Genomic DNA, 20,224 nt, shown 5'->3' with positions numbered 1-20,224 from the left:
AGTGTGAGTGTGTGTGAGAAAGTGTGAGAGCGTGTGAGTGAGAGAGTGTGAGTGTGTGTGAGAAAGTGTGAGAGCGTGTGAGTGAGAGAGTGTGAGTGAGAGAGTGTGTGTGTGAGTGAGAGAGTGTGAGTTAGTGTGTGAGAGAGAGTGTGTGTGTGTGTGTGAGTGAGAGAGTGTGTGTGTGTGTGAGAGAGAGAGACTCAAATAAGCACTTTGTTATTTAAAAGAAAAGTTTTATTGTGTTTTCACACAGTGAATTATAAAAAAAACATTTACAGAGTTGACCAGAAAACCAGGAGACCCTGACGTCCTTCTTCCGTCCAGAGTTTTTAGTGAGACAGCAGCGCTCCGTCCACGACTCACTGACACCGGACAGGACACCTTCAGGGATCGTTGAGGCAGTGACGAGACAGAACCGTCCTTTAACCCGGTTCTCATCCTGCCAGGTGACAGGAAGGTTTACGGTGGATCATAGAAAGACCCTGGCAGGAGGGACGTCTCAATGTCCACTGCCAGGTGGGAGGGGGAGGGGGGGGTGCTAGTCCAGGCGCTGGATGAGCTTCTCCTCCATCATGCAGTAGAGGGCGACGTGGGACAGGTCAGAGATGAAGGCGTCGCAGGCTCGTCTACTGACGCCTTTACAGCCTCTGAGGTCGAGCAGGGTCAGAGACGAGAGACGCTTCAGGTAGGACAGACACACGTCCGTCAGCTCACTGCAACCTGGAGACATGGACACACACAGCCTTTTAGTTTCTTCATATAATCCCACAGATGGATGCTATTTCTGTCAAAACAATGGATGACGGCGTGTAGAGGCTCCGCCCACCTGCCAGCGTGAGCTCGGTGAGGTTGTTGCGGGTGTGCGTCCCGGCGGCCGCCAGCAGGGCGATGGACGAGTCGCCGATGTCCCTGCAGTGAGCCAGGTCCAGCCGCTCCAGCTGAGGCATGTGGCGCTGCAGCAGCCTCAGAGTGGACTCCGTGATGTCCAGGCCAGACAGACGCAGCGTCCCCATGTTCCTCAGCCTGCTGCGGGACGACTCCAGACCTGCAGAGACAGAAGGGGAGGAGCTTCAATCTCCACACACACCTTAAAACCACAGAAGGAGGAGCTACGAGGTGATGTCATTAAAGAGCGCCAATCAAACTTCAGACGGTGGAAATAGGCGTTTGAGACACTGTCTCACTCTGTGTCTCACTCTGCTGTTCACCGTGTCTCACTCTGCTGTTCACTGTCTCACTGTGTCTCACTCTGCTGTTCACCGTGTCTCACTGACCTGGTGGACTGACAAGCTCTTTAATCTGTTCGTCTTTGACGCCTTCACACCAGCGCAGGTCCAACAGACGCAGGTGAGGCAGCGTAGGAGAGACAAGCGCTGAGAGACAGGACCAGGACAGACCGGTCACCCTCAGCTCCCTCAGACCTGAAGACAGATGGACAAAGATGTGTCATGAGACGTGTCCTGATAGACGTGTGATATGAGACGTGTGCCGAGAGACGTGTCCTGAGAGACGTGTCCTGATGGAGGTGTGATGAGACGTGTGATACGAGACGTGTCCTGAGAGACGTGTGCTGAGAGACGTGTCCCAGAGACGTGTGGGGACAGAGGACCCCTGTGTGTGTCGGTGCTGGTGTACCCGGCAGCCTGGTGAGCAGACAGTTGAGCTGTCTCTTGGCCAGCGGGGTCCAGGACATGTCCAGAGAGGACGGCTGCCGTTTGACGATGCCGGCCAGGACCTGGTTACTGAGCGGGCTGCAGCGACTCACGTCCACATGGCCCCACAGACGTTTGTCACAGCTCCTGCAGGGGACAGAGGGACAGAGGGACGTCTGGTCCTGATCCAGGTCACAACTGACACGTGTGTGTGTGTGTGTGGTGTGTGTGTGTGTGTGTGTGTGTGTGTGTGTGTGTGTGTGTGTGTGTGTGTGTGTGTGTGTGTGTGTGTGTGTGGTGTGTGTGTGTGTGTGTGTGTGTGTGTGTGTGTGTGTGTGTGTGTGTGTGTGTGTGTGAGTGGTGTGTGTGTGTGTGTGTGTGTGTGTGTGTGTGTGTGTGTGTGTGTGTGTGGTGTGTGTGTGTGTGTGTGTGTGTGTGTGTGTGTGTGTGTGTGTGTGTGTGTGTGTGTGTGTGTGTGTGTGTGTGTGTGTGTGTGTGTGTGTGTGTGTGTGTGTGTGTGTGTGTGTGTGTGTGTGTGTGTGTGTGTGTGTGTGTGTATGGTGTGTGTGTGTGTGTGTGTGTGTGTGTGTGTGTGTGAGTGTGTGTTTGTGTGTGTGTGTGTGTGTGTGTGTGTGTGTGTGTATGGTGTGTGTGTGTGTGTGGTGTGTGTGTGTGTGTGTGTGTGTGTGTGTGTGTGTGTGTGTGTGTGTGTGTGTGTGTGTGTGTGTGTGTGTGTGTGTGTGTGTGTGTGTGTGTGTGTGTGACGTACCACTTGTACCAGGCCTTGCAGACACTCATGCAGGCCAGCAGCTCAGCTCTGCTCAGGTACCTGAACACAGACACCCACACCTCCTTCTCCCCCCCCCTCTCATTGCCCACATCTTTGAAGGACGGCAGAGACAGCAGGGATGGAGGAGACAGGGTGGACGCGGCGGCGGCAGCTTCCTCTTCCTCTGACGAAGATGCGGAGCGAGTTCTGGTGCCTCTGTCGCCGTGGCTACCGCGCAGACGAGGCCTACAAGATGACCAACAAATTATCAGCAGCTGTTCGGGTCACTGAACAGACAGGACACGTGGACCGGTAGTATGAACCGCTCCAGCCGGTCGTCGACATGGCGACTTGGAGCCGTAAGACCCGAACCGGTCATTCAACACGCGTGTTTGGGAGCAACCGTTTCCCCAAAAATCAGCCCAGGAGGAGGACAAAGACAGGTGAGTATCGTGGCTCTACCTGCCGGGTCCTCTCGGGGTGTCGGCCGGGGAGTCGCTGTTCTTCAGGCGGGAAGGTTTGGACAGAGCGCTCTTCCTCTGGATGAAGCCCTGCTGGCCACCTCCACCTGCTGCAGCCGGACGCAGACCCATGGCAGCCTCCAGCTTCGGCACGATGGAGCCTGAGAACAGGTGTGTGTTGGTGGTGAACAGGTGTGTGTGTGTGTGTGTGTGTGTGTGTGTTGGTGGTGAACAGGTGTGTGTGTGCGTGTGTGTGTGTGTTGGTGGTGAACAGGTGTGTGTGTGTGTGTGTTGGTGAACAGGTGTGTGTGTGTGTTGGTGGTGAACAGGTGTGTGTGTGTGTGTGTGTGTGTGTGTGTTGGTGGTGAACAGATGTGTGTGTGTGTTGGTGGTGAACAGGTGTGTGTGTGTGTGTGTGTGTTGGTGATGAACAGGTGTGTGTGTGTGTGTGTGTGTTGGTGGTGAACAGGTGTGTGTGTGTTGGTGGTGAACAGGTGTGTGTGTGTGTGTGTGTGTGTTGGTGGTGAACAGGTGTGTGTGTGTGTGTGTGTGTGTGTGTGTGTGTGTGTGGTGGTGAACAGGTGTGTGTGTGTGTGTGTGTGTGTTGGTGGTGAACAGGTGTGTGTGTGTGTGTGTGTTGGTGATGAACAGGTGTGTGTGTGTGTGTGTGTTGGTGATGAACAGGTGTGTGTGTGTGTGTGTTGGTGGTGAACAGGTGTGTGTGTGTGTGTGTTGGTGATGAACAAGTGTGTGTGTGTGTGTGTTGGTGATGAACAGGTGTGTGTGTGTGTGTGTTGGTGGTGAACAGGTGTGTGTGTGTGTGTGTGTGTTGGTGGTGAACAGGTGTGTGTGTGTGTGTGTGTGTTGGTGATGAACAAGTGTGTGTGTGTGTGTGTGTTGGTGGTGAACAGGTGTGTGTGTGTGTGTGTTGGTGGTGAACAGGTGTGTGTGTGTTGGTGATGAACAAGTGTGTGTGTGTGTGTGTTGGTGATGAACAGGTGTGTGTGTGTGTTGGTGATGAACAAGTGTGTGTGTGTGTGTGTGTGTTGTGGTGAACAGGTGTGTGTGTGTGTGTGTGTGTGTGTGTGTGTTGGTGGTGAACAGGTGTGTGTGTGTGTGTGTTGGTGATGAACAAGTGTGTGTGTGTGTGTTGGTGGTGAACAGGTGTGTGTGTTTGTGTTGGTGGTGAACAAGTGTGTGTGTGTGTGTGTGTGTGTGTGTGTTGGTGGTGAACAAGTGTGTGTGTGTGTGTGTGTTGGTGGTGAACAGGTGTGTGTGTGTTGGTGATGAACAGGTGTGTGTGTGTGTGTGTTGGTGGTGAACAGGTGTGTGTGTGTGTGTGTTGGTGGTGAACAGGTGTGTGTGTGTGTGTGTTGGTGATGAACAGGTGTGTGTGTGTGTGTGTGTGTGTGTGTTGGTGGTGAACAGGTGTGTGTGTGTGTGTGTTGGTGATGAACAAGTGTGTGTGTGTGTGTGTTGGTGGTGAACAGGTGTGTGTGTGTGTTGGTGATGAACAAGTGTGTGTGTGTGTGTGTGTGTGTTGTGGTGAACAAGTGTGTGTGTGTGTGTGTTGGTGGTGAACAGGTGTGTGTGTGTGTGTGTGTGTGTGTGTGTTGGTGGTGAACAGGTGTGTGTGTGTGTGTTGGTGGTGAACAGGTGTGTGTGTGTGTGTGTGTTGGTGGTGAACAAGTGTGTGTGTGTTGTGTTACTCACCAGACTGCCTCCTGGCCTTGTGGGGGCGCTGCAGAGTGACGGTCAGGTAGGAGCCACTCAGCAGGTCATCATTCAGATCCGACACCAGGAGGACCGGGGGCTCTGGGTCTGAATCCCACCGCCCTTCCTCCTCCACCTCTTCCTCCTCCTCCTCTTCATCTTCCAGTGTGTCCATCTCCTCCTCTTCTGGGTCAAACTCCTGCCCCTCACTGTCTTCATCTTCATCATCCTCATCATCATCGTCAGTCCGGCGTCGCCTCCTTCGTCGACGATGCTGTCGTTCTTTGTCTCCGTCTTCACTGTCCTCCTCTTCCTCCTCCTCTTCATCGTCGTCGTCATCGTCGTCGTCGTCTTCGTCCGACTCCTCGGACTCGTCTCCTCTGCGCTGCATCCTGGAGCCCCCTCGCAGCCTCACGCCCCGCCCCCTCCGCCCACCCTCCCTCATGCCCATCCCTCGCTTCAGCTTGAGGAGAGAGGAGGGGCCGGGAGTCATGAGCCCTCCTCTGCTCCCTCTGGGGGCGGGGCCTCCTCTCAACAGGCCCCTCCTGCTGGCACCAAACACCCTCCTGGAGGAGTGGCCCCCCCCTCGGGCATGAAGCGCCATCTTTCTTCTGTGAGACGCTGCAAAGACGGACGTAAAAACGCAGTCATCACATCAAATACGTTCAGACGTCAAGTTCAGGAACTTAATAATAATCATTTAAAAAAATCAGCAACAAAATGGCTGCGACTGACAAACCTTCATCATCGTCATCACTGGCGGAGTCGTCTCCATCGCGGCTGTGCTGCTGGCGTCTGTAAATCTTTGCCATACGAGCGTCCAGCAGGGAGGAAGATTTCCTTTTCTGGACCAAGAGAGCAAGAATAATGATGAAGACACAGGAGACGAAGGAGAGACAGAACATAAAGACAGAGTGGGCGATGGAGGTGTGGACAAACCAAACACTCACCACTGTAAGACCGTCGCCTCGGTCGCCTTTAGACTGCAGGAGGAAGAGGAGAAACGTCACAATCACAAAAACTCACAAATATATGTCAAAACAGCCGAAATCAACTGAGATTCTTCACATGAATAAATGTGGTGTCACTTCCAGCTCTGCAGCCCGAGAGACAAGGAGGTCATGGAGCAGAGCACGAGTCGTACATACCAAACAATCATGGAGCAGAACCACAGACTATATAAAAGTGGAAGTAGCTTAAACTGCAATACCAGCGAGTGCCACTAGAGGTCGGCTCCAAAAAGCCTCCGGCTCCATAGACTCCCATTCAACTTCTCTCATCAAATCCAAAGTGAATAAAATGTGTCCATCAGTTATCTCGGTGTTGTTAGCTAAAGTCACTCCTTCTTATTAGTTTTCTGGAGGTCCATCTGAAAATAATCCCTCATTCATTAGAAAAGAAGATTCAAGAAGACCTGTTTTTGGGGGCGTGTCTGTTTGATTGACAGGCCTGTGGTGCAGTCAGGTTACAGCTATCGGTGGGCGGGACGTAGTATCGTCAGGTTTCCAATCAGATCCATTAGATCCACCGCTGGCTCCTCCCCCAGCTCGTCCAAATATGGTCACTTCCTGCTCCAAACTGCTCCGAACTAGCAAAGATGGTGACGGACAGAATCTGAACTGGAGGATTCATAACGTTCATAAACCAACGATGACATCACTGATGGTTGATGATGTCACTGCTGGTTGATGACCTCACTGATGGTCGCCAGTGAGAACCACAGTGAAGTCAAAGACAGAACCGTTCCGTGTTGTTCCACAGTGTCACAAAACAACATGAAGTCATCAATCCGAGTTCAGCATCCCGTCTACAGACCCACCCAAAGACTGATCGTCTTCTACAGAGCACCTTCAAAACACACTACATATGTGGGCAGTACGTACTGTATGGGAGAATAACTAGACTATTACTTTTACCAGTCACGCTGGAATTCAAAGGGTTCAGCATGTCTCTGACATCAGAATCTGAGTCACACATTCAAACACTTGTTCTTTAGAAACGTCACCGTGACGCAGGTCTTCCTGCTCCAGACACCGTCGCTCTATTAGTCTGAGAGGAGATCGGCTCACGCCCCGTTTACAGGCCGACAAACAGACATGGCTGGCAGCTGAGCAAAGAGCTCCGCAGGACAACATCAGCTTCATCCTTTTCAGACCAAACAAGACCGACATCGTGTGCCGACACGTTAACCGAATAAAGAGACCAGCTGATCCTGAGAGGCGTTGATGAGCACCTATTGAAAGTAAACACAGATGGCAGCAACCCTCCGTGGTCGGACTGTGACCTGGACAAACAGCTGGTCTGATCACACAGCCTCAGGTCACAGTCCGCTATGATCAGCCATGAGAAGGAAACAGCACGGGCCTGAGCTTTTCAAAATAAAAGAGCCAACAGTGTGAGAAGAGGCACTACAGCTCTGCCAACAGGAAGTCCTTCTGTCTCTGACGTCCTGTCAACATCAGGCGTTGTGTCTCTTCTCATGAAAAAAGATGGAGAGGGAAAAAGGGGTGGGGTGCACGCGACAGACGGGTGGATGTACGCAGAGTAGGCGGCACCTCTCACCAGTCTCGAGCTGATTGGCTGAGAAGGCAGAGGGGCCGCCACCAAGAGAAGTGATGCTGAGGAGGAGGAAGAGCAGGAAGGAAGAGGAGGAGGAGGGAAGAAACCACAGCGGACAACCTCCCCATCCTGCTGGGAGCCCACAGGACCCCCTACGTTAGCAGAGGGCCCGGGGCCCAGCCGGAGGACCAGGGGGCCGTGGGGACGGATGTGCTGTTGGTGGCCAGCAGCCAGCGATTCATCACTGCCTGATGACTGACGGAGTGAGAGCACATTCAAAGGAAGAGAAAGTAAAGCAACAAAAGAAACATGACAAACAGGAGACACATAACACCTGTTAGCTTGGACACACGGCAACCAGGGGTGTGTGTGTGTGTGTGTATCTGTGTATCTCTGTGTGTGTGTGTGTGTGCCTGTGTGTGCGTCTGTGTGTGTGTGTGCCTGTGTGTGTGTGTGCGTGTGTGTGTGTGCGCCTGTGTGTGTGTCACTAAGTAACTGTTTAGTAGAAAGTGTGTACCTCTGGGTCGGTGATCCCCTGGACACACTTGGGACACTCCCAGCAGCTGGGCAGGTCTTTGTTCACCACTCCTTCTCCCTGAACCTGAGGAGGAAGAGGAGCAGTCAGGAGGAGGAAGGACGGATGAAAAAGACTAAACAAACCTGGATACGTGTGTTCACACTCCATGTGATGAGAGGCAGAATGTGCTGCAGTGTAGAGCTCCATCAGAGAAGCCTCCATTAGCTCAGGGTTGTAGGTGCATGAAGCTGGTGAAGAGTGTGTGTGGTGTGTGTGTGTGTGTGTGGTGTGTGTGTGGTGTGTGTGTGTGTGTGTGTGTGTGTGTGTGTGTGGTGTGTGTGTGTGTGTGTGTGTGTGTGTGTGTGTGTGTGTGTGTGTGTGTGTGTGTATGTGTGTGGTGTGTGTGTGGTGTGTGTGTGTGTGGTGTGTGTGTGTGTGTGTGTGTGTGTGTGTGTGTGTGTGTGTGTGTGTGTGTGTGTGTGTGTGTGTGTGTGTGTGTGTGTGTGTGTGTGTGTGTGTGTGTGTGTGTGTGTGTGTGTGTGTGTGTGTGTGTGTGTGTGTGTGTGTGTGTGTGTGTGTGGTGTGTGTGTGTGTGTGTGTCTGTGTGTGTGTGTGTGTGTCTGTGTGTGTGTGTGTGTGTGTGTGTGTGTGTGTGTGTGTGTGTGTGTGTGTGTGAGTGTGTGTGTGGTGTGTGTGTGTGGTGTGTGTGTGTGTGTACCGTGAGGCAGGCAGGATGGACGATCTGTGCACAGTTGGAGCACTCCATCAGAATGAGGGACGGGTCTCCGGTCTCCTCCTGATTGGGCTCCTTGCAGATCTCACAGACTGCAGACAGAGGAAGGCCCGGCTGGAGGACAGAGCAGAACAACTCTCAACACACGGCGTCATAGAAACGGCCACAGCCCGATGGAAACGCACCGAGAGCTGTCTCAGAACAGAAAAGGTAAAAGTGCGCTGGTCCGTTCAACCAATCACTGCACAGTAATCAAGTCATGTGACACAAGATGGCAGCATGGATGTTCTGTCTGAAAGCAGAGTTTATCGTCCCTTCAGCTCCATCTGTAATCATGGATTACTTGGATCAAACTGAGGGAGCAAAACCAGAGCAAGTCCTCAAGATGTTCACATCATGAAGTAGGCAATGATAACAACACACAACTCAAAGTTTATCAGCTGGGTTTTAGTTTTTCTGTGGATGAACCAGGTATGTGATTGTACACCTGATCAACACTGAAATATCAAACAGTGAGTAACACCACAGACCTCCTCTGGATTTAAATGGAGTAAAATAGTTTCTGAATGTTTGCCATGGCTGAGTTGTAAAGGAGAGTCCTTACAGAGAGACACTGTCGTAGCACACAGGTCTGTTTGAGCTTCCCCGGGCCTCCGAACTTCTTCATGTCTCTGCAGAAGTTACAGTCTCCGCACTCCGGTCTCATACAGGCTTCACAGCGCTTACACCTGCAGAGACGGACACAGGACGGCAGAGGGACGATCACAGGGGGCAGCTGCATCACACCAAGCCCCGCCCACTGGCAGATCAACACTCAGTCATTAAAATAGCTCAAAAGCGACACAACACTGGGCTACAGACAGACTCTGTCTCTGTCTGTCTGTCTCTGTCTGTCTGTTACCTGACACGGCGCCGCCTCAGCACAGACATGGAGGAGGCTGGTTTCTGGGGTCGGGGGATGATGGGAGTGGAGGCCAGTTTGGGACGAGGAGGTGGTGGAGGAGGTGGTGGAGGCTGGTACCAGGAGGGCTGGTGGAGGGAGCAGAGGAGAAACAATCGGCCAAGTTAAAGGAGGAAACACAAGAACGACATCACGTATTTATTACACACGGAAAGTAAGCAACACTTCACAGCAGCTCAGGCTGCGACTGAAACGTAGGTTTTATAACAATCATGATGCAGAGGCCTCCCGTCGTCCAGGTAACGAACGTCTTTAGACAACATGAGTACAGCTATCATCATTAACGTGCTGCAGGTCTGACAGGGGAGCTGCTCACCCTCCTCGGCCACCTGATGATGGGTTTTCCTGTGTAGGACAGTTTGGGATTGTCACTGGCATGTTCCTTCAGCAGAGCCTGCAGGACAGCAGAGACGGGAAGCAGGACTGTTACCATGGCAGCAGAGGTTTAATCACAGCACCAGCACACTGGCACAAACACAAACACACACACCTTGATGTGTGTGATGAGGGCCGGGGCGTTGTGGATCCCTGCGGGAACACACTTCTTGTTGGAGGGCAGCGTTTCCAGTTTGCCCAGCAGGTTCCACAGGCCCTCCAGCTCCAGAGGGGTCAGTAGGACTTCAGCTGCAGAAGGGTCACACTGCTGCCCTGAAGCCCCTTCATCACTGCTGCCACCCTCCTCCTCCTCCTCCTCCTCCTCCTCATCCTCGTCCTCCTCCTCCTCCTTCACCTCGCAGGCTGCATCCGAGGCGGCCGGTTTCTTCAGACCTTACAGATGGAGAGTCACACGTTTATTGATCCTCACAGCTCAGGGTGAACGGCAGCATTGCTTTGTTCTAAAGCTCAAACTGCTCTGTGAGCTTTAATTATGAAGATTCATCTAATTTATCCCAGAAAGTAGACAGGTTTGTTATTCTTATTTAACAGTATGAAGCCTAACCATGATGATCCTTATTATTATATTATTATTATTATTATTGGTTGTGCTTGGAGACGTCCACATGGAGCCACAGAAGAAATGTGGCAGATGACCAGGTCCAGCTTGTATTTTACACAGCGCACGATGTGTATGTGGAGGAATCTCCGGTGTCACACTCCTGTCCAGTAGGTGGCGGTAATGCACCTATAAGCTAGCTTGCCAACTGCCATTAAACCTGTGCCGTGTTCCAGATGTTCTACTTGTGTACCAACTTCTCACTATTCTGAGTGCATCAGTGCATAAAAGTTCCAGGATGAATCACTCAGAACGCTCCAAACAAGAAGTGTGAAACTCTGAACACTTTCCACCCTAAACGGTCGCCATCTTGGCTCCGTAGAGGAAGGGGCGGGGCCACAGACGTAAAGGAAATTTTCAAATTAAGGTGTGTGAGGAAGCTGCAGCTGTTCCTGAACACAACATGTTTCTTTTCCACTGCTGCTGCTGGACAGAAGAATCAGTGTGTTTATTGAGTGTTAAACAGAGAACACAAAAACACTTTGGATTCTGGGTAAAATAATTAAAGCTGCAGACATGTTGGAGGCTGATGTGTTCACATGATGAGGTCATTTCCTGTCAGTGCAGAACAGCAGTGAGATCTGAAACAACACGACTGTCTACACGCACACACACGTAAGAGTCCTGACATGGAAGAGCACTATTTATTAGTGTACCACGGGAAGGATCTCATCTGGAACTCAGCATTGGCCTCATTTTCACAGACTTCAGCAGTGAGCTGAAGGAAACGCAAACTTGAGGTAGAATCACAATCACTAATAATCACCGCCGGCCCTGAAAACGATGTAAAAACAGTGGTGGACTCCTGGGATGCGTGTGTTCGTACCGATGCCCAGCGAGTGTTTCTGAAACTCCGGTGTGAGGTAGGAGGTCCTGGTCAGGCTGAAGACGTAGCGCTCCAACACGTACCAGCACATCTCGTAGTAGAAGGGGTATCGAAACTTGACTGGAACCTGCGGTGGAGGCAAAAGAGCCACTTTCAAATCCATCACTTCCTGTCATTAACAGCTTCCAGGAGAGTGTGTCTGCACCCACCCGCGTTCTGTCCTCTATGTTACAGATGTTCAGCTGCGTGGGGATGTTGAAGCTGTGCAGGAAGTTCCCTCCAAACACCATGGAGTCCATGGGGGTGTAGACGGCGTGAATCCAACCTGAGTGTTACACATAGAGACTCTGTGTGTCCCACCACTGAAACCCTTCAGCGTGCAGGCAGGCAGTTAAAGGTGTACCTGAGGGTATGATGAAGGTGCAGCCCTGCTTCAGTTCAATCCGCTGGCACTCAGAAGCTCGGTCTCCCAGGAACACATCCCCCTGTTTCCCCGACAGGACCCAGTTCTCATACATCTCCAGGTTCTGGGGCGTCGGAGGGATCAGCCAGAACACCTGCAACACACACCTGAGATTCAAGACACACTCCGCTCTCTGAAACCACCCGGCAGCATGGCTTTTCAGATGGACCCTCCCAGCCTGCAGCTTTTACATCCCTTTATTCAAAGCTGTGTGGTGGGACGACATTTAAATGAAGGTCTGGTACCAAACCGGTCCACACAGAGCTCATTGAACACATCGCTGCCACAGAAACCTTTTTACATTTGCTGTCTGCTGCTGGCCGGATGAAGATATACTGAGCTCGCTCACCACAGGCTTCCACCGCCTACCTTCCTGTTTAGCCCTCTGCTAACTGGAATGAATGGGAATAAAATAGTGCGAGATGATGTCAGACTGAATGGATTTAACTGACAGCGAAACACATCATTTTGTGTTCAAAACGATTTATATATTCCATTTCACAGCAGCTGCAGAGGAGCCTGTGATGTCAGCACACGTCCACAGTGTTGTTGTAATTGCTCTCACTGACAGAAGGGGCGACAACAGTTCCCCACTGCAGGTTTCACTTTTACACACAAACTGCTTATAAGTGTTCGTAGCTTCAGGTCTGAAAAATGGTTCCGATACAGAAGTGTCTTAAGCTGCAATACCAGCGAGTGCCACTAGAGGTCGGCTCCAAAAAGCTGGTTGGTTCTACCACACAGGAACAGGACTGAGGTTTAATTATGCTCAGAGGCTGGAACAGAAAACATGAAGCCCACCTTACTGCCTCTGAGGATGTGGTACCACACCGAGGTCCCTCCGAAGTCAATGTGAAAGTCCGTGTAGCAGCCCTCGACACTCATCAGACAATATCTGCAGAGACACAACATCACAACAGACCGCGGTCATGAACACGTCGTGTTCCCGGTCTGAACCCGACTCCAGAGAAGAGTCCAAACGAGAAACTTACTTCTGTACTTTGGGGTACTGCATGTCGGTGATGGAGTTGGTGGAGTCTCTCTGTCTCTCCTTCAGATGGCGAGGCCACATGTTGTCCACCCAGTCGATGAGATCCACCTGCACACAGACACCATGACACTTTGAGTTCAGGCCAGTCGACCGGTGTAAAAGCCCTTGGTGAGGAGTGAGCCTGTACCGTGGCGGGTCTCCGGACCAGGTTCTCCAGCTTGGTGTGGCTGAACTCCAGGCTGATGACATTATAGAGCTTCTCTCTCTGAGACGGAGGCGTCTCATAGTAACGTGTCCACTGGGCCATGGACATCTCTGTCCCCTTCTGAGTGCTCACGTCCATCACGTCTATCATACGTCTGCTACCTGAGAGGACAGTTAGTCAATCAAACTGAACATTGACTCAGCTGTTCCAGAATAAGACATGAGTGCAGACATTTTTAAAGTTTGAAACCTTGATGGATGAAATAATGAATGAAATGCATTCAATGAGCAGCATGTATGCTACAGAGCTGAGACTTACCCACAAACATCTTGACGTCGTTGACGCTGAAGTCAGGGTCCGGCATCCTGCACAACAACAGCTCACTCAACACACTACAACGCTCATGTTGCCTGTTCATACATCGCTGTTACACGTCTGAGGACGACTTCAGAACGAACAAGCAGGTAAACTACAGCTTTGATCACGTGTGCTGGAAGTGATCATGTATATGTAGAAAGGAGCAAGAGGAAAGGGGAGGCGGTTCCTACTTGATCCCGAGTCCAACGGGCTTCTCAAAAATGATGGGGTCCCTCAGGCCGCCTCTCTGGACGAACTCGTACGTGAAGTCTGAGAAATACAAACAATAAAAACATGTTTATGTTTATATATATATATACACAAATATATATATATATACGATATTGCGAACTTCGAGTACAAATTAAGCCGCCGTCGGTATAACATATGCCTTTACTTTACGCTTCCCTCCCTCTGTGTCTCTCTCACACACACACACACACACACACACACACACACACACACACACACACACACACACACACACACACACACACACACACACACACACACACACACAGAGAGAGAGACAGACAGACAGACAGACAGACAGACAGGGTTTCCCATATGTGTACTTTACATTAGTTAACAGTTCTAACTAAACATTAACAGGCTGATAGTTTTGGGTGCGTTCATGAATTCAGTCTGAAACGGTCACAGCATCATCTGAGCAGTGGTTCAGGCACAGTTTCATTTTCCTTCCACTCAGAGCCGGGCGGATCAATACTTAGTGATGAGGGCGGATCAATACTTAGTGATGAGGGCGGATCAATACTTAGTGATGAGGGCGGATCAATACTTAGTGATGAGGGCGGATCAATACTTAGTGATGAGGGCGGATCAATCCTTAGTGATGAAGGGGGATCAATACTTAGTGATGAGGGCGGATCAATCCTTAGTGATGAAGGGGGATCAATACTTAGTGATGAGGGCGGATCAATACTTAGTGATGAGGGCGGATCAATCCTTAGTGATGAAGGGGGATCAATACTTAGTGATGAGGGCGGATCAATCCTTAGTGATGAAGGGGGATCAATACTTAGTGATGAGGGCGGATCAATCCTTAGTGATGAAGGGGGATCAATACTTAGTGATGAGGGCGGATCAATCCTTAGTGATGAAGGGGGATCAATACTTAGTGATGAGGGCGGATCAATACTTAGTGATGAGGGCGGATCAATCCTTAGTGATGAAGGGGGATCAATACTTAGTGATGAGGGCGGATCAATACTTAGTGATGAAGGGGGATCAATACTTAGTGATGAGGGCGGATCAATACTTAGTGATGAGGGCGGATCAATGAAGGGGGATCTACTTAGTGATGAAGGGGGGGGATCAATACTTAGTGATGAGGGCGGATCAATCCTTAGTGATGAGGGCGGATCAATCCTTAGTGATGAAGGGGGATCAATACTTAGTGATGAGGGCGGATTAGTGATGAGGGGGGATCAACCCTTAGTGATGAGGGGGGATCAACCCTTAGTGATGAAGGGGGATCAATACTTAGTGATGAGGGGGATCAATACTTAGTGATGAGGGGGGATCAATCCTTAGTGATGAGGGGGGATCAACACTTAGTGATGAGGGCGGATCAATCCTTAGTGATGAAGGGGGATCAATACTTAGTGATGAGAGCGGATCAACCCTTAGTGATGAGGGGGGATCAACCCTTAGTGATGAGGGGGGGATCAACCCTTAGTGATGAGGGGGGGATCAACCCTTAGTGATGAGGGGGGATCAACCCTTAGTGATGAGGGGGGATCAATCCTTAGTGATGAGGGGGGATCAATACTTAGTGATGAGGGGGGATCAATACTTAGTGATGAGGGGGGATCAACCCTTAGTGATGAGGGGGGATCAACCCTTAGTGATGAGGGGGGGATCAATCCTTAGTGATGAGGGGGGGATCAACCCTTAGTGATGAGGGGGCTGCAGGTAAACTACTGACCAGTAAAAACACAGTCAAAGAAAAAGTCCAGTTTAAAATAATGCTGCTGCAGTTTGCTACTCAAGACGGTTCATTTACATACAGAACATGACGTGGTGATATTTCTCTTAAAAACCAAAGAACCAACTGGATTGTCGTTGAAAAAATACTGTTTTGTTAAATCTAACTTGGTTGTGATTTCACCCTTTTTACATACAACTTTAAAATTGTTCCAATAGAAACCACTAATGAATATAAACAAGAATCATCATACTGGTGTTATTTTAATGCATCAAAGGCTTAAATTAAGCATTTGTGAAGCGCTTTAGAGAATATATCTAAATATTGAGATACATAGCCTGAATCATGCAGCACCGTGTCTGGGTTACTGGGTCTGAACCGGAGCGATGGACTCCAGCGTGTGATGTGTAGGATCATAAAGTCCCTGAGACCGAGCCTCGAGAGAGGAAGACCTCACCCACCTCTTCCCTCCATGCGGACCACCCGGTCAGAGCTGAACCTCTGGCTGCTGACCTTCTCCTCCAGGTCAAACATCCTCCGTCCATCGATCTCCTCATCTGAAATGCCGTCGTCGTGGTAACGCCGTCGGGTACCGGCCCGCTATGGAGGGGACAGAGGTGTGGATGGGTAACAGGAATGAGAGGCGTGGCAAAGATAGGTGGCCGCACCAAACCTGTCAATCAAAGTCATCACCACACAAAAGATGTGTGCATGAACTGGACCTGAAGACATTTAGACAGGAGTCATTTCTCAGAGGAACAGCCTGCGAAAACTGAAGAGGCTGAGCTGATCATCATCACAACAACAACAACAACAACAACAACAACAGAGCACACACATCAGGTACAACTGACAGGAGGCAGAAGGTTTCTTATTTCACATCATCAAATGGACTTCGCATCACATGACCTGCCCTCCACCACCACATGACCTGCCCTCCACCACCACATGACCTGCCCTCCACCACCACATGACCTGCCCTCCACCATCACATGACCTGCCCTCCACCACCACATGACCTGCCCTCCACCACCATCACATGACCTGCCCTCCACCATCACATGACCTGCCCTCCACCACCATCACATGACCTGCCCTCCACCATCACATGACCTGCCCTCCACCACCACATGACCTGCCCTCCACCACCACATGACCTGCCCTCCACCATCACATGACCTGCCCTCCACCACCATCACATGACCTGCCCTCCACCATCACATGACCTGCCCTCTACCACCACATGACCTGCCCTCCACCACCATCACATGACCTGCCCTCCACCATCACATGACCTGCCCTCCACCACCATCACATGACCTGCCCTCCACCATCACATGACCTGCCCTCCACCACCACATGACCTGCCCTCCACTATCACATGACCTGCCCTCCACCACCACATGACCTGCCCTCCACCACCATCACATGACCTGCCCTCCACCACCACATGACCTGCCCTCCACCACCATCACATGACACCATCACATGACCTGCCCTCCACCACCATCACACCCTGCCCTCCACTCACCTGCCCTCCACCATCACATGACCTGCCCTCCACCACCATCACATCCTGCCCTCCACCATGACCTGCCCTCCACCACCACATGACCTGCCCTCCACCACCACATGACCTGCCCTCCACCATCACATGACCTGCCCTCCACCACCATCACATGACCTGCCCTCCACCATCACATGACCTGCCCTCCACCCTCCACCATCACCCAGCTCAGAGGATTTGGAGCAGAGTGAAGGAAAAGCAGCCGGTGGTCAGCACGTGGGAGCTCCTTCAAAATAAAAGCTGGTGAAGCTGGTTGGAGCATGAAGAGTTAAAGATGTTATCAAAGCTGAAGGAGGCAACTTCAGGAGTGAAAAATATTACAAATATTCAGATGTGTTATTTAATATTTTGATGTGTTCCGTTTTGCTGCACATTGTAAAAAAACAAAATAGAAAAATGAAAGAATGTGCGTCCACACTTTGGACTGACAGAGAAACGAGCTCAGCTCAGAAAGTAAAGAGTAAAGAACCCAACAGAACCATCAATGACTCAGTACTTATATACTCGGACAGAGACTATGTTTTTCTCCTTTACTCCCTTGTTGTCTCCTTCAAAGGGAGGTGACTCTGCTCCTTCATCCTCCTCATCCTCCTCTTGTATGGGAAATATCTACAGTCTCTCTCAGACAACACACTGATTTCCTCACTATATCAATTCAGTTCATTTAAACACCCAAATAACATCGTGAGACATAAATAAAACGTGACAGGATGTTCTTTACACCTCCGTTAGATTAAACCTCTTCATACTTCCATCCTGATGTCCTTCACTCAGCACTTCATCATCGTTTTCATATTTCAGTACTCACCAGCCTTTTGCTGTACCGAGGCTTGGAATCATCCATGACCACTCAGTTGGTCCCGGCAGACTCCAAAACACCGGAGATTCACCGGAGATTCACCGGCGCACAGCGCGCAAGTCAACCCGGCGCGAGAGCACCTTAAACGGGCGCACGGCGTAACATGGCTCCATCGGGGCAGCAGATGTCTGTGGTACCAACACAGACTCTGTGGTACCAACACAGACTCTGTGGTACCAACACAGACTCTGTGGTACTCTGAGGTACCAACACAGACTCTGAGGTACCAACACAGTCTCTGTGGTACCAACACAGACTCTGTGGTACCAACACAGACTCTGTGGTACTCTGAGGTACCAACACAGACTCTGAGGTACCAACACAGACTCTGAGGTACCAACACAGACTCTGTGGTACCAACACAGTCTCTGAGGTACCAACACAGTCTCTGAGGTACCAACACAGTCTCTGTGGTACCAACACAGACTCTGTGGTACTCTGAGGTACCAACACAGACTCTGAGGTACCAACACAGTCTCTGTGGTACCAACACAGACTCTGAGGTACCAACACAGTCTCTGTGGTACCAACACAGACTCTGAGGTACCAACACAGACTCTGCGGTTTACTGCCGACTTCCCTCCCCGGACTGGGGAAGTGAGCCGCTGGTCCGGCCCGCCGAGGCTCCAGGAGGTCTCAGCCGGAGACCCGCGGCTCGCTCGAGCTTTGTTCGCTGCCTCCAACAATCACACCGGCTGCTGCTGGCTCTGTGGACGGCGCCCTACGTACGCCGACAGGAAGCTCACCATGACTCCAAGTGGAGTTCAAACATCTCGCTGCGTTTGGACAGCGCTGATAAAAACACTGTTCCTGCGGTCTCCACTAGCTTCGGACAAAGTTGATTCCCCGTCTCCGAACAGCCGCCATTTTCCAGCCCAAAACCGAACGTCACCACATCCCGCCCACAAACAAACTCTGGACCAATCACAGACGTGCCGGCGAGGCTTTCATTGAACTGCAGCGCTGTCACTCACGTGAACGAGTTCTAAACTGTGATTGGACGAGAAGAACCAATAGGCATGTACAGGAACTGCCAAGAAGCCATTACCGGAACGGTTGGAAAACGAGCTCATCCCTGATTGGTCAAGACAGCCGGACTGGCGGACAGACACGAGCCAGGAGAAGGAGCCAATCGCGCGCAGCTCCGCCGCGCTAACCCCGCCCCGTCGGCCGATACAACGAGTCATCGCTCAATTTAACCTACATTACCTCAACACTGAGGCGGCCCGCGGAGCTTACCCCCATCGTGCTGCAGGTTCGTCCGCCTCAGCCGCGGCAGTAGTCCGGCTCGTGCGACGTCCTCCGTGTCCTCGGTCCTCTGCCAGACGCTCACATCGCAGCGACACGTTTTGTTGCCCCCTTCAACGAGGAAGTGGCCGCAGGTCCATACAGGGGAGCGGACTCTGAACGCGCGCCTGCTGATTGGCTGGAAAGTGTTGCACGGCTGCTGTGATTGGTGGCAACGACGCGTCTGTCAAACACGCAGAGAAAGAATACGGCGAGCGAGAGGCGCGCGAATAACTGTGACGCGCTGCGAAATAATCACTGCTGAGCAGAAATAAAGAACACCATTAATATTTATTACAGCATGGACAGAGCTACAAAAGACAAAGAAAACCTCCTCTTCTACATCTCCAGAGTCACAGGCCGGAGGTCCTGAAGCAGGACAGGAAGAACAAACAAAAACCACAACGTGTTGTCACGTGTCACATAAGCTAATCACAACAAAGGGCTGAGCTGCTGCTGGTCTCTGCTGTCCAACCTGCCTCCTCTCAGCCCACCCTGCACGTCCAGACAGGTTATCTTTACTCGTTGGAAGATTCTGTTGAGATTAATACAAATATGAAGCTTCAGGAAACAGGCCACCTGCTGCCATGTCATCACCCCACAGCAGGTCTGGGAAAAGCAGCCTTTTAGGGAAAATCATATCGAAAATAACACCTCAACGCAAAGATGACACGGTGTCCTCGTTCATCTAAGTAATTTTACCAGGACACGGCACAAATGCAGCAGTCTGCAGCTAAACTCAGAAACAGACTCGTTCTTATTACACTAAGTCTTGTTTCAGACTTTAATAAAGCTCACAAAGTGCACCTGACGGCAGCATGACGAGTTCCCCAAAATAATGAAGCAAAATGGGACGTTATCTCGAGAAGGCTAAAACAGCAAAAGATCAAATGTGAACATGAAGAGTGAGCTGTCAGTGCAGCGTCGGGCCCCCTGCAGGGAGCCCGTGGATTTGGACAGAACTGAGTGACAGCAGACGTTGAAACACGACCGACCACTTTGGAAACACAGCTGTCGTCCTAAAAAATAAAAAAGCTGGAAGCACACATACACATTTTAAAAAGGATTTCAATCTTTGTAATAAACACAAACAGCAAAGACCTGGAGCAGTGGGACTGTCAGGCAGTACTAGTGGAGTCATGTAAAGCATGTGTTTACCTCCAAGTCTAATCACACACATCACTTCTACTCTTCCTACAGCGCCGCCCGTCAAACCCCTTCTGGTCACTTCAACATCAAACTGCAACACGGGAATTCTCAGGTGACTTCCTCTCCTCACGAAATGGAACAGTGATCTGGACTCACCCGCAACCTGATATGAACGGTGTCATTACATGCAGTCGTTATTATAAGTATTGTCAC

General features: G+C 51.0%; 1 protein-coding gene across 3 annotated transcripts; it reads right to left on the bottom strand.

Annotated features, from left to right (window-relative positions):
* Positions 1-212: 212 nt before the first annotated feature.
* On the bottom strand, positions 213-18,946 carry kdm2aa (lysine (K)-specific demethylase 2Aa). Of its 3 annotated transcripts, none has more exons than XM_069687513.1 (26): positions 18,815-18,946; positions 15,611-15,749; positions 13,393-13,471; positions 13,163-13,209; positions 12,827-13,005; positions 12,641-12,747; positions 12,450-12,543; positions 11,589-11,742; positions 11,395-11,510; positions 11,186-11,312; positions 9,856-10,133; positions 9,682-9,759; positions 9,306-9,433; positions 9,009-9,132; positions 8,390-8,518; positions 7,672-7,755; positions 7,158-7,409; positions 5,546-5,578; positions 5,335-5,440; positions 4,596-5,216; positions 2,884-3,043; positions 2,422-2,667; positions 1,636-1,799; positions 1,275-1,421; positions 827-1,045; positions 213-720 (listed from the first exon to the last, which is right to left on the bottom strand). In XM_069687513.1, exons 1-26 carry the CDS (start codon positions 18,818-18,820, stop codon positions 539-541), a joined length of 3,999 nt encoding a protein of 1,332 aa, XP_069543614.1. In that variant the 5' UTR covers positions 18,821-18,946; the 3' UTR covers positions 213-538. The 3 variants fall into 3 exon arrangements, with proteins under 3 accessions (XP_069543614.1, XP_069543613.1, XP_069543615.1); XM_069687512.1 differs by lacking the exon at positions 18,815-18,946 and adding an exon at positions 17,525-17,926; XM_069687514.1 differs by lacking the exons at positions 7,158-7,409; positions 18,815-18,946 and adding an exon at positions 17,525-17,926.
* Between the last annotated feature and the right edge of the window lie 1,278 nt (positions 18,947-20,224).

Source organism: Brachyistius frenatus, unplaced genomic scaffold (assembly GCF_029030835.1).
Source record: "Brachyistius frenatus isolate BFR_SWC_R1_liver_20210118 unplaced genomic scaffold, ASM2903083v1 Contig_469, whole genome shotgun sequence".
NCBI lineage: Eukaryota > Metazoa > Chordata > Actinopteri > Embiotocidae > Brachyistius > Brachyistius frenatus.
The sequence above is the reverse complement of the archived record's forward strand: the minus strand, read 5'-3'. Positions and strand labels throughout refer to the sequence as shown.